This window comes from Rana temporaria, chromosome 8 (assembly GCF_905171775.1).
Source record: "Rana temporaria chromosome 8, aRanTem1.1, whole genome shotgun sequence".
Classification (NCBI taxonomy): Eukaryota; Metazoa; Chordata; class Amphibia; order Anura; family Ranidae; genus Rana; species Rana temporaria.
The window spans coordinates 29039237-29051808 of record NC_053496.1 but is presented as its reverse complement, the minus strand read 5'-3'; the positions used below and the strand labels follow the sequence as shown (position 1 = coordinate 29051808).

The following is a 12572-nucleotide window of genomic DNA, read 5'->3' as shown; positions in this document are numbered from 1 at the left end:
TCGATTTTTTTACGTCGTTTGCGCAAGTCGTCCGTGAATCGGGATTTACGTCGTTTACGTCCACGTCAAAATCAATAGGCCCGTGCGGCGTACTTAGCCGCAATGCACACTGGGAAATGTAGGCGCCCGGCGCATGCGCAGTTCGCAAAAAACGTAAGGTCATGCCCCATTAGCATACAACACGCCCCCCTCAAACACATTTGAATTAGGCGCCCTTACGCCCTCCGATTTAGGCTACGCCGCCGTAACTTAGCAGGTAAGTACATTGTGAATCATGTACTTGCCTCGCTAACTTACAGCGGCGTAGCTTAAATAACTTAAGCTACGCCGCCGCAAAGTTAGGCATAGGTACCTGAATCTACCTAATACTGATCATTTTTGCACTTCGGGTTATTCTTGCTGTCTGTGTCCCCATTGGAGAAACTGAACAGATGACAGAGAAAAGTGTCTCCAAGAGGGACTCAATAATAAAGATGCATTTGTAGTATAGTTTGTGATGCTTAGAATGGCTGTTTTATTTTTATTTTCCCATCGTATAGGTTTTCCTTCACCCTCCCATGGGGTATCACCAGAACAGAAAGTATGACAAATTCTGGCATAGGTTCTAACCCATGGGTTCTCAACCTGTGGTCCTCCAGCTGTTGCAAAACTCCCATGAGGCATTGCAAGCTGCTGAGGCCCCGTACACACGACCGAGTTTCTCGGCAGAATTCAGCCAGAAACTCGATGGAAGCTGTATTCTGCCGAGGAAACCGGTCGTGTGTACACTTTTGGCCGAGGAAACCGACGAGGATCTCGTCGAGCCAAATAGAGAACATGTTCTCTATTTCCTCGTTAGTCAATGGGGAAACATGGCTCGCCGAGATCCTCGGCGGCTTCACAAGGAACTCGACAAGCAAAACGATGTGTTTTGCTCGTCGAGTTTCTCGGACGTGTGTACGGCGCCTGACATAGCTCCCAAAGGCAGAGGCATGATGGAACTTGTAGTTCTAAAACAACTGGATGGCCACAGGTTGAGCACCTATGTATCTAACCCGTCCCTGTTGTATCCAAAAGCTTTGGTTGGACTTTTTAAAAAACGTTGAAGCTATTTAATCGTTTCTTGAAACAGTGCAAGCTGTCCTTTGACAGCCTCATGGTCCATTTTACCAAATTTTTCATATTTTTATGATAAGCCATCTTAAATATTAGGCAGCTAAAAGAGCCTAAGGCCGCGTACACACGATCGGTTAACCAGAGGATAACGGTCTGATGGACCGTTTTCATCGGTCAAAACCGATCGTGTGTGGGCCCCATAGGTTATTTAACCATAAGTTAAAAAAAAGCCAACTTGCTTTAAATTTTAACCGATGGATTGCTAACCGATAGGTCAAAACCGATCGCTAGTAGGCACAACCATCGGTTAAAAATCCACGCATGCTCAGAATCAAGTCGACGCATGCTTGGAAGCATTAAACTTCATTTTTTTCGGCACGTCGTTGTGTTTTACGTCACCGCGTTTTGACACGATCGGTTATTGAACCGATGGTGTGTGGGCGCGACGGACCATCAGTCAGCTTCATCGGTTAACCGATGACAACGGTCCTTCAGACCGTTCTCATTGGATGGACTGATCGTGTGTACGCGGCTTTACAGTAAGATGGACTTTATGCCAGTTGGACTATTGATTGAGTTACACAAAAGCTCCTGTTTACAGATGCAATCTAGCTGGAAACAAATATTGGAAGACCCTTTAACCTTGGTAAAGCAACAAGACGTGTTGTCCCGCACATAGGAGGCAGCTGATGCAATATTAAAATGGAAGACAATAAACCTATTCTCAAATAATTCTTTGTCCTTAAATACTTGACATGTAAGAAAATACTTACCTTAAATCTGCATAATATTATTATTATTTTCTTTCATATGCTATAAATGTGTCTACTGGCTCTTAAAGTCCATTTAAGTTAGAGGCTTATGGTATTGGATTGTCAACAGTAGAAGATAAAACAGAATGAGAAGTTTTGTGCCAAGTCTGGGGTGGCGATTGTCTGAAGCTCCATGATACTGGTTTGGTGGTTTTTATGTCCCTCGCCTCCTTTCCGCCGCCCGAGGTGCAACTTTTCTCATATGGTTCTTGGAGTTCAGATTTCTAGATGGAATTTTTTCTTTTGAGCTTGAGGACCTTTCCTTTTTCAGCTGAAAGTTAAGCTGTGGATATATAGATAAGCATATGTAGCATTAAAAGGTGGCTCCGTTCATATTTTATTTATTTATTGTTGTAATATGTTCAAGACTAAGAGGTGCATTAAAAAAACGTTTTTTTATTTAGTTTAACCCCTTCCATACAGGGCACTTATACACCTTCCCGCCCAGACCAATTTTCAGCTTTCAGTGCTGTTGCACTTTAAATTACAATTGCGCGGTCATGCTACACTGTAAACAAACTAAATTTTTATCATTTTGTACCCACAAATAGAGCTTTCTTTTGGTGGTATTTAATTACCTCTGGGATTTTTATTTTCTGCAAAAATGTTTCCGTTATAAAACATTGTACGTTTTCTCCTTCACTAATGGGCACTGATGGTAATGCACTGACTGGCACTGATAAGGTGGCACTGATGGGCCCCGATGAGGTGGCACTGATGTGGTGGCATTGATGATGGGCACCAATATGCGGCACTGATGGGCGGCACGGATGGGCACTGATGGGTGGCACGGATAGGTGGCCCAGATGGGCACAGATAGGCAGCACGGATGGGCAGGGATAGGCGGCACGGATTGGCAGGGATAGGCGGCACGGATGGGCAGGGATAGGCGACACGTATGGGCATTGATAGGCGGCACGGATGGGCACTGATAGGCGGCATGGATGGGCACTGATAGGCGGCATGGATGGGCACTGATAGGCGGCATGGATGGGCATAGATGGGCACTAACTAATGTGTTGTACTAATGGATGCCAATCAGTGCCAAACAATGCCTGCCAATCAGTGATGCCCATTCTGGGCACTGATTGGCATCCATTGTGGCACTGATTGGCATCCATTATGTGTCATCCCTGGTGGTCTAGGGTGGCATACCTTTGATTTAATTTCCTGGTGATCTAGTGCAATCCCTGGTGGTCCAGTGGGCATCCCTGGTGGTCCAGTGGGCATCCTCAGGGGGGGCTGTGCTGATAATCGATCAGCACAAACCCCCCGATCGGCTCTCCTCTACTCGCGTCTGACAGACCGATTACCGGCTTTTGCTGTTTACATCGTGATCAGCCTTGATTGGACACGGCTGATCACGTGGTAAAGTGTCTCCGTGAGAGACACTTTACCTAGATCGGTGTTGCGGGGTGTCAGATTGACACCCTGCAACAACGATCGCCGCGATGCGCGCCCCCGGGGGCGCGCAGCGGCTCAGAATCCTGAGGACGTCATATGACGTCCAGTCAGGATTCTACAACCACTTTGCCGTCGTCAATCTGTCATTGGCGGGCAGCAAGTGGTTAATCAAGTAAATGGGAGCTATTGTATATGAAACTTACATATTTACACTACTGCAGACTAAGGCCTCGTACACACGTCCGAGTTTCTCGGCAAAAAACAGCAAGAAACTTGCTGGGAGATATATTTTTGTCGAGGAAACCGGTCGTGTGTACAAGAGAGCATGTTCTATATTTCCTTGACGGGAATGGAGAAAATTGGCTTGTCGAGTTCCTCGACAGCCTGACAAGGAACTCAACGAGGAAAACGATGTGTTTCGCCCGTCGAGTTCCTCGGTCGTGTGTACGAGTCTTCATTTTAATACTATGCTGTGAATGGCAAGAAAAACGTATATGCATGTGGTTGCGGTGAGCTAGTGCAAGGTTCAAAGGGTTATAGCAGGTGGTAAAGAGGCAATAAAACACCTCCTCCCCATATGCAAATGCCCATCATGTTTGAATCGCTCTTCAGAGATAAAACCACGTGTTAATGAGCCCTTAAAGCAGGAGTCTCCAAACTTTCTAAACAAAAGGCCAGATTACTGTCCTTCAGATTTGGGTGGGCCCGGACTGTGGCCAGTGGGAGTAGAAAATGCCCCTGGTGTAAGCAATCCACAGTCTTGGTTGTCAGTAATAAATTTACATAGCTCCATTGGTCAGTGGACGGGGGAATAGTTCCCCATTATTGGGTATAGGTGGGAGGAAGATTGCCAAGTGTTGGTATCAGTGGGAGGAATATTGCCCCATCATTGGTGTCAGTGGGAGAAAAAGTCCTCACCATTGGTGTCAGTGGGAGAAAAAGTCCTCATCATTGGTTTCAGTGGGAGGAAAAGTACCGCAATGTTGGTGACAGTGGGAGGAAAAGTGCCTTGTATCAGTGGGAGGAATAGTGCCCCAAGGCCAGGATAGAGGCAAGCATCAGGCCTGTGGGCTGCAGTTTGCCTTAGAACCAGACAGTCAAAAAGTAGCTTTTAAATAAAGCCAGGCTTTCATGATTCATGGTCCATGAAAGAGTTTCAGTAGACTTGGAACCCAGGGATCAAATATCTACAGACATAACTAATTCCAGAGAGAGGAGACTCAATGGAGGGAAAGCAGTGATCAAGGGTCAGTAGAGGATAAGTAGAATTATCTTTTTCCTTTTCGACTCCCTTTTACCTCCCTATGTGTTTTACAATCTACTTGATCCTTATTCGCCTGGCTAAAATTTACATCCCTTTTTGCCTTCTGCTTCGAAACATAAGCCTTCAAGTTAAATAAACTCCAAACTTTGGTTGAGTAATAATATTTGGAATGTATACACTACACTAAATATGTACAAAAATAATTCTCGCGCTAACATGTAATACCAACAGTATAAGACCAAACTCTGAAACAATTTGGGCCGGATTCAGAAAGAATTTCCGTTGGCGTATCTATTGATACACCGCATAAACTCTAGAATGCGCCGGCGTATCTTCTTTCTGTATTCAGAAAGTAAGATACGCCGAAATTTGGCTAAGATACGACTGATGTAAGTCTCTTACGCCGTCGTATCTTAGTTGCATATTTACGCTGGCCGCTAGGTGGGGCTTCCGGAGATTTACGCGTAGAATATGTAAATTAGGTAGATACGTTGATTCCGAAACGTACGTCCGCCCGGTGCATTTTTTTACGTCGTTTACGTAAGGCTTTTTCCGGCGTAAAGTTACCCCTGCTATATGAGGTGTAGCCAATGTTAAGTATGGACGTCGGGCCAGCTGCGAATTTTGCGTCGTTTACGTCGTTTGCGTAAGTCGTTCGCGAATAGGGCTTTGCGTAAGTTACGTTCACGTCGAAAGCATTGACTATTTGCAGCGTAATTAGGAGCATGCACACTGGGATATGTTCATGGACGGCGCATGCGCCGTTCGTTAGAAATGTCATTTACGTGGGGTCACACTTAATTTGCATAAAACACGCCGACATCTTCCATATTTGAATTAGGCGGGCTTACACCGGCCCTTATACGCTACGCCGCCGTAACTTCGGGCACATAATCTTTCTGAATACCATACTTGCCTCTCAAAGTTACGGCGGCGTAGCGTATAGGAGATACGCTACGCCCGCCTAAAGATACACAATTGTATCTGAATCTAGCCCTTTGTATTACTGACTATACTGAAATTGATAAAAGCCATTGACAAGAAAAAAGTAAGAAGCTTCTGGTCAGTTGGGTTATTAGAGAATACACAAAGCTCTAAAAAATTATTGACATGGAAGTGCCATGTAAACAGTGTTAGGCCTCTTCCACACAGGCTCAGCGGGAGATCTATCCGTTGATCTCGGCTGAGCCGGCGAATGACAAGACCCTCTCTGCTCACTGAGCGGTGAGGGGCTTGTGCAGCGCCGATGTCTCCTTTGGGGAGATCTGATGAAAATGGACAGCATGTCTGTTTTCATCAGATCTCACCCGATCCGCCATGGACGGATGGGGACGTATCGCCATCTGTCTGATTTTGGCGGATCGGGTCGGATGTCAGCGGACATGTCTCCGCTGACATCCGACGCTTCATTGGACTGCATGGAGCGGCCGTTCAGGTCCGCCGTCAAAACTGACAGGCGGACCTGAACGGTCCAATCGTGTGAAAGGGGCCTAATTCTTTAAAGTAAATATTTGATACGAAAAATAATAAATAATGGAAGGTTTAGTGTATCAACTTATGTTGACTTAAGTTGACCGATACCCATCACACAGTAGATTTCCTTTATAACTAAGGGCTAGATTCAGGTAGAGGGACGTAAGGTTATGCGGGCGTAGCGTATCTTATTTACGTTACGCCTCCGCAACTTAGACTTGCAAGTGCATTATTCACAAGGCACTTGCTCCGTAAGTTGCGGTGGCGTAGCGTAAATCTTCCGGCGTAAGCGCGCCGAATTCAAATTGTCAGGAGGTGGGCGTGTTTTACGTATATAAAACATGACCCCACGTAAATTACGTTTCTCACGAACGGCGCATGCGCCGGCCGTGAACGTATCCCAGTGCGCATGCTCCTAATCACGTCAAAAATATAGTCAATGCTTTCGACGTGAACGTAATTTACGCAAAGCCCTATTCGCGAACGACTTGCGCAAACGACGTAACATTTTTAAAATTCAACCCGGGAACGACGTCCATACTTAACATTGGCTATGCCTCATATAGCAGGAGTAACGTTCTGCCGGAAAAAGACTTACGCAAACGACGTAAAAAAATTAGCCGGGCGCACGTACGTTTCTGAATCGGCGCATCCAGCTCATTTGCATATTCTACGCTGAAATTGACGGCAGCGCCACCTAGCGGCCAGCGTAAATATGCACCCTAAGATACGACAGCGTAAGAGACTTACGCCAGTCGGATCTTAGCCTAATTTCGGCGTATCTTGCTTTCTGAATACAGAAAGAAGATACGCGCAGATTTGAATTTACGCGGCGTATCAGTATATACGCCGGCGTAAATTCTTTCTGAATCTAGCCCTAAAAGTTTTAGTAAAGTTTGGCAATGACGGCCTTTATTTCTTTCATTAAGTAATCCCTGGATCCCAGGTATGGTGAATATTCTAATCTGGTAAGGTCGTTTTATATATTGTAGGGAGCTCTCTGGTGCCCAAGAGAGCCTCGATAGGGCCTTTGGGGTCTTAAACAAGGTTAGGAAGAGGGCGCCAAGTTGTGGATGCCAGTCCAAATGTAATTTTTTATTTTCAGTGTTTTTTTTTTTAAAGACTCCCTTTCACCAAGGCTCACAATCATGCTGAAGGAATCTAGACCAGGTCCTGGGGCTATATTTGCAAGGAATGGTTGAAGACCAGAGACAATCAAAGAACAGAGTGTGCTTTAACCTGAAGGGGGATCCTTATATATATGTTACTAGTGTATTTTTAGATAGCTAAACAGTTCTGCCATTGGCAACTTTGGGAAGTACAGTATTTTGTTAAGAATTCTTATTGCAGGCATGCAACAGACTTGTAACTTACCTCTGTAGCTGCATCTGGACCAACAGTGACTGTTGCAGTCTTTGGATGGTATCCATCTGCTGAAACTGTTACCGTATATGTGTCTGGTAACAACAGGCGGAAATAATCTCCTCCTTCACCTACCAGGAAAAAAAAGAGATTTAGTACTATCATAGGTGTGCACAGCCTGTTGCATTAGGGTGTGCACCTCAACGCTCCAACACTTATGCGTATATGACATATATACACCGGCTCTCCATACAGAAACAATGGGTGAAGGGGGAGACCCGGGCAGAAGAAAAAGGGGCAGAAGGGGTGGCGGGGGTGGCATATATTGGTACCAATCTCCTGTATTTTTCTCCTGTGGCAGCTGAATGTCTGCAAGAGGGAGAGGGGAAACCTACTTTCAGCTGCTGCAGGAGGAAAATACAGATCGTTTCCACTAAATTCAAACTCTACCGCCTCTCCTGTCCAGGTTCTGGGGTTTGGCAAGGAAGGATCAAGGCTTTCCTATCAGCTGCCCACTATCAACAGGTAGATTATAATTGACAGGTTGCCAACCCCAGGATTAGGGTGTGCCCAGGCACACCTGGCACACCCCTTGCGCAGGCCTATGAGTACTATGTGCATGTTTAAAATATCAAACCACACACAAATTATACTTCATTTTCAGGTAGATGTTTGGAGACTAAAACCACCTTTCATCCTTCAGGGACTGTTGGGGAGAAGTGTTTATGTCTGCACAACCGCTGTGCCTATTATGAGGTGGTCCCGGTGCCCATGCTGGATGTTTGATTCATTTAATATTTGGGGGGACAACCAAAACTCACAGTTATTGGCCTGTATATCTCACTAGAAGAGTATCCTAGACATAGAAGCCAGGGGCTGCTTCTACCTACTAATCTCCACCTATAGCAAATGAATTACTTGTGGGTAGACTGACCCTTTAATATACTTACCAGAGAATATGTTATGGGTAATACCGGCCACTGAGATGACAGCGTTGGCTATTCCATTATTATTTTCATCCGTCACCATACCTTTAATGCCTTTGTGCACCTAAACAAAAAAAAACAGACACAAGTATTGCAGATCCTGGTTTGTTCAGTGTGGTCAGTTTTACAAGCTCCAGAAAGGTCTATGAACTACATCACAGATAGTAAAACCGAAGGTGAACCCCACCATCCGCTGATGCTGCAAATCACCTTGTGCATACAATTATAGGCTTTAATATCTCAATCTTGTGACTGATCATTGTCACTATAAATCATCTGTGCTCTCTGTATCCAACATACTTGTATCCTTTATTTAACACTTCTAATTACTACAACATGGAAAAGTGCACGGGCTGCACACATCGACCTTCAACATTAAAGCTTCGTACACACGATCAGTTTTCCCGACGGGAAAACTGCGAGGAGAGCTTTTGGACGGGAATCCCGTGTGTATGCTCCTCACAGTTTTTCCGACAGGGAAAACTGCCCAAAAACCGCCAGACAAAAAAAAGAGAACCAGTTCACTTTTTTCCCGCCGGGAAATTTTGCCCGGTGGTTTTTGACAGTTTTCCTATGGGAAAAACTGCGATGGAGCATATACACTTCCAAAGCTCCTTTGCAGTTTTCCTTTTGGGAAAACCGGCCGTGTGTAGGGAAAAGACTGAACCGAGAAGGTTCTCGGCTTTCCCCTCGGGAAAAGTTCCCGTCGGAAATCCCGTACGTGTGTACGAGGCAAAAGGCTTTATTAAAGTAAACTCAATTACTAAAATAGAGAGTTAGAGAGTTTTAACTAACGGAATAAAGAATGAGCTGTACGTTACATAATAAACTTATCTTCAGCAATAATTATGAAATAAAATAAATAATAAAAATGACCAGAAAAAAAAAAAGATAGTGAACAGTGTATTACTCTTCACATCGATGGTCAGTGTAGAAGTAACCCCTTACATTGGTGTTCAGTGTAGAAGTAACCATTTACAATGGAGGTCAGCAACAAGTAACCATTTACAATGGTGGTCAGTGTAAAAGTAATCCCTTACAATGGTGGTCAGTGTAGGAATGGCCCCTTACATTGGTTGTCAATGTAGAAGTAACCCCTTACATTGGAAGTCAGTGTAGAAGTAACCATTTACATTGGTGGTCAGTATAGAAGTAACTCATTACAGTGATGGTCAGTGCAGGAATGGGCCCTTACATTGGTGGTCAATTTATAAGTAACCCCTTACATTGGTGTTAATTGTAGCAGTAACCCCTTACTTTGGCAGTTAGTGTATAAATAACCCCTTTACAATGGTAGAAGTAACCCCTTACATTGGAGGTCAGTGTAGAAGCAACCCCTTACATTGGTGGTCAACATATAAGTAGCCCCTACATTTGTATTCAGTGTAGAAGTAGCCTCTTACATTGGAGGTCAGTGTAGAAGTAACCCCTTACAATGGTGGTCAGTGTAGGAATGGCATCTTACATTGGTGATCAATGTAGAAGTAACTCCTTACATTGATATTCATTGTAGCAGTAATGCCTTACATTGGTGGTCAGTATAGAAGTAACCTCTTACATTGACGTTCATTGTAGCAGTAACCCCTCACAATGGTGGTCAGTGTAGACGTAAACCCTTACAACGGTGGTCAGTGTAGAAGTAACCCCTTAATATGGCAGTCAGTGTTAAAGGAAACCCTTACGTTGGTGGTCAGTGTAAAAGTAACCCCTTACATTAAAGGTCATTGTAGAAGTAAACCCTTATAATAGTGGTCAGTGTAACAGTGGCCCCTCACATTGTTGGCTGGTGTGGAAGTAGCCCCTACAGTGAGTATTGAAGTAGATACTAAGGCCCCGTACACACGACCGAACATGTCTGCTGAAACTGGTCCGACAGACCAGTTTCAGCGGACATGTTCGGTCGTGTGTACGGCCGACCGGACAATTTTCCGGCGGATCGGACAGTTTCCATCGGACAAATGTTTCTTAGCATGCTAAGAAACATGTCCGCTGGAAGCCTGTCCGTCGGACATGTTCGGCCGTCTGTACAGACTCACCGGACATGTCCGCTCGGCCCCAAGCCCTCGCATGCGTCGAAGTGATTCGACGCATGCGTGGAAGCATTTACCTTCCAGGGCCGTGTCATCGTCACGTTGACGGCGCGGCACGTCACCGCGTATCGTGTCCGGCCAAATTTCTGTATGATGGTGTGTACAACCATCATACAGAAATCTCCGAGCGGACATGTCTGCTGAAAACGGTCCGGCGGACCATTTTGAGCGGACTGTCCGCTCGTGTGTACAAGGCCTCACACTGGTGGCCAGTGTTATAGTAGACCCTTAAATGGGTGGTGGTCAGTGTAGAAGTAACCTCTTGCACTGACAGTCAGTGTAGAAGTAACCCCGTTGGAGGTCAGTGTAGAAGTAAACTCTTATATTGGTGGTCAGTGTAACAGTGACCCCTCTCATTGGAGGCAAGTATTGAAGTAGCCCTGAGGCCTCGTACACACGATAGGTTAAACAGAGGACAACGGTCTGATGGACCGTTTTCATCGGTCAAAACCGATCATGTGTGGGCCCCATAGGTAATTTAACCATCGGTTAAAAAAAGCTAACTTGCTTTAAATTTAACCAATGGATTCCTAACCGATGGGAAAAAAACGATCGTTAGTAGGCACAACCATCGGTTAAAAATCCACGCATGCTCAGAATCAAGTCGACGCATGCTTGGAAGCATTGAACTTTGTTTTTTTCAGCACGTCGTTGTGTTTTACGTCACCGCGTTCTGACACGATCGTTTTTTTAACCGATGGTGTTTAGGCGCGACGGACCATCAGTCAGCTTCATCGGTTAACCGATAAAAACGGTCCATCGGTTCTCATTGGATGGACTGATCGTGTGTACGCGGCATGACACTGGTGTTCAGTGTTAAAGTGGCCTCTTACATGGCTGGTCAGTGTAGGATGAACCCCTTACATCGGTGGTCAGTTTAGGATGAACCCCTTACATCGGTGGTCAGTTTAGGCAGAAGAATAAAATGTTTCACAAAACCCTGGTTGAGAAAGGATGGATTACACTGGTAATGGTGGTGATAGTGTTACAAATCACTGCATATAATTTCTATAAATGAACAGAATACATTCTAGCAGGAGACACAAATACCAGATATTTTTTTTCCTAGATAACTGGAAATCCAGTAAATAAAATGTAATCAAAGCATTGCACTAAAATAACCTTTGCTTAAAAAAAATACCCAGTGCATCGTCATCCTGTCTCTTTCATCATGGTTCGTCTATTTAATTACCCTCCATTTCTACACGATGAAAAGTACACAGAGACAGTTATTCCAGAGCTGCAGGTCGGTTACTTGGAAAAGTCTGCAGAGCCTTAGGGTCTATAAAACGAGACTCTGAGCCTGGCCTAGGCTATGACTGCTGGAACACACGAGCTGGAAGGTCAACAATAAGCGCAGTGTATGGAGGTAATGTAGCCTGGAGCTGGGTGTAGGATGTGTGACTTAAGTGTTCTGTTCTTCCTGCATCCATTTCCTCTTCCCTGTCTGCCTGGCGCACGTCTGTTTTACCCTCAAATATGAAAGAGGCTCACAGCCAATCCTTCCAGAAATCTTTGTAGTGCTAATGGATGGGATCTCAGACACATTTAACATCTATAAAAGAGGACTAAGGGGGCCATTCCTTGTTCTTCCACTGAAGGGTATAAAATCTTTATAGTAAAGAAGGTGATAACTGAACTATACAAAAATTATGACATAAAAGCTAAACAAAACTAAATAATTAACATAGTAAAAGTGTGAAAACCTTTCCAATAATATTAATAATAAGGGCCATAAATGAATAACACAAAGCCTTTCCAAAAATTATAATATTAATAATAAGGGCCATAAATGAATAACACAAAGCCTTTCCAATAATAATAATATTAATAATAAGGGTCATAAATGAATAACATAAAGCCTTTCCAATAATAATAATATTAATAATAAGGGCCATAAATGAATAACATAAAGCCTTTCCAATAATAATAGGGTGATAAATTAACAGTGCAAAGCCCTCCCAATGATAAAGTTATGAAAACTAAACTATGAAAAAACTTTAAAATAATAAAAGTTAGATATGTGCATTCCCATTCGTACGAATGTTATTTTCGTACGAAAATGTTCATTTTCGTACCCGCAGAA

General features: G+C 44.2%; 1 protein-coding gene across 1 annotated transcript in view; it reads right to left on the bottom strand.

The window, feature by feature from the left end:
• Positions 1–1557: 1557 nt before the first annotated feature.
• Positions 1558–12572, bottom strand: part of CPN1 (carboxypeptidase N subunit 1) — a 61776-nt gene continuing 50761 nt past the window's right edge. The window contains exons 7-9 of the mRNA XM_040361455.1: positions 8361–8460; positions 7423–7541; positions 1558–2190 (exon numbers count right to left, since the gene is read on the bottom strand). Coding sequence (XP_040217389.1) covers positions 2062–2190; positions 7423–7541; positions 8361–8460 — 348 coding nt within the window. The 3' untranslated portion in view covers positions 1558–2061. The remainder of the gene's footprint in view (positions 2191–7422; positions 7542–8360; positions 8461–12572) is intronic.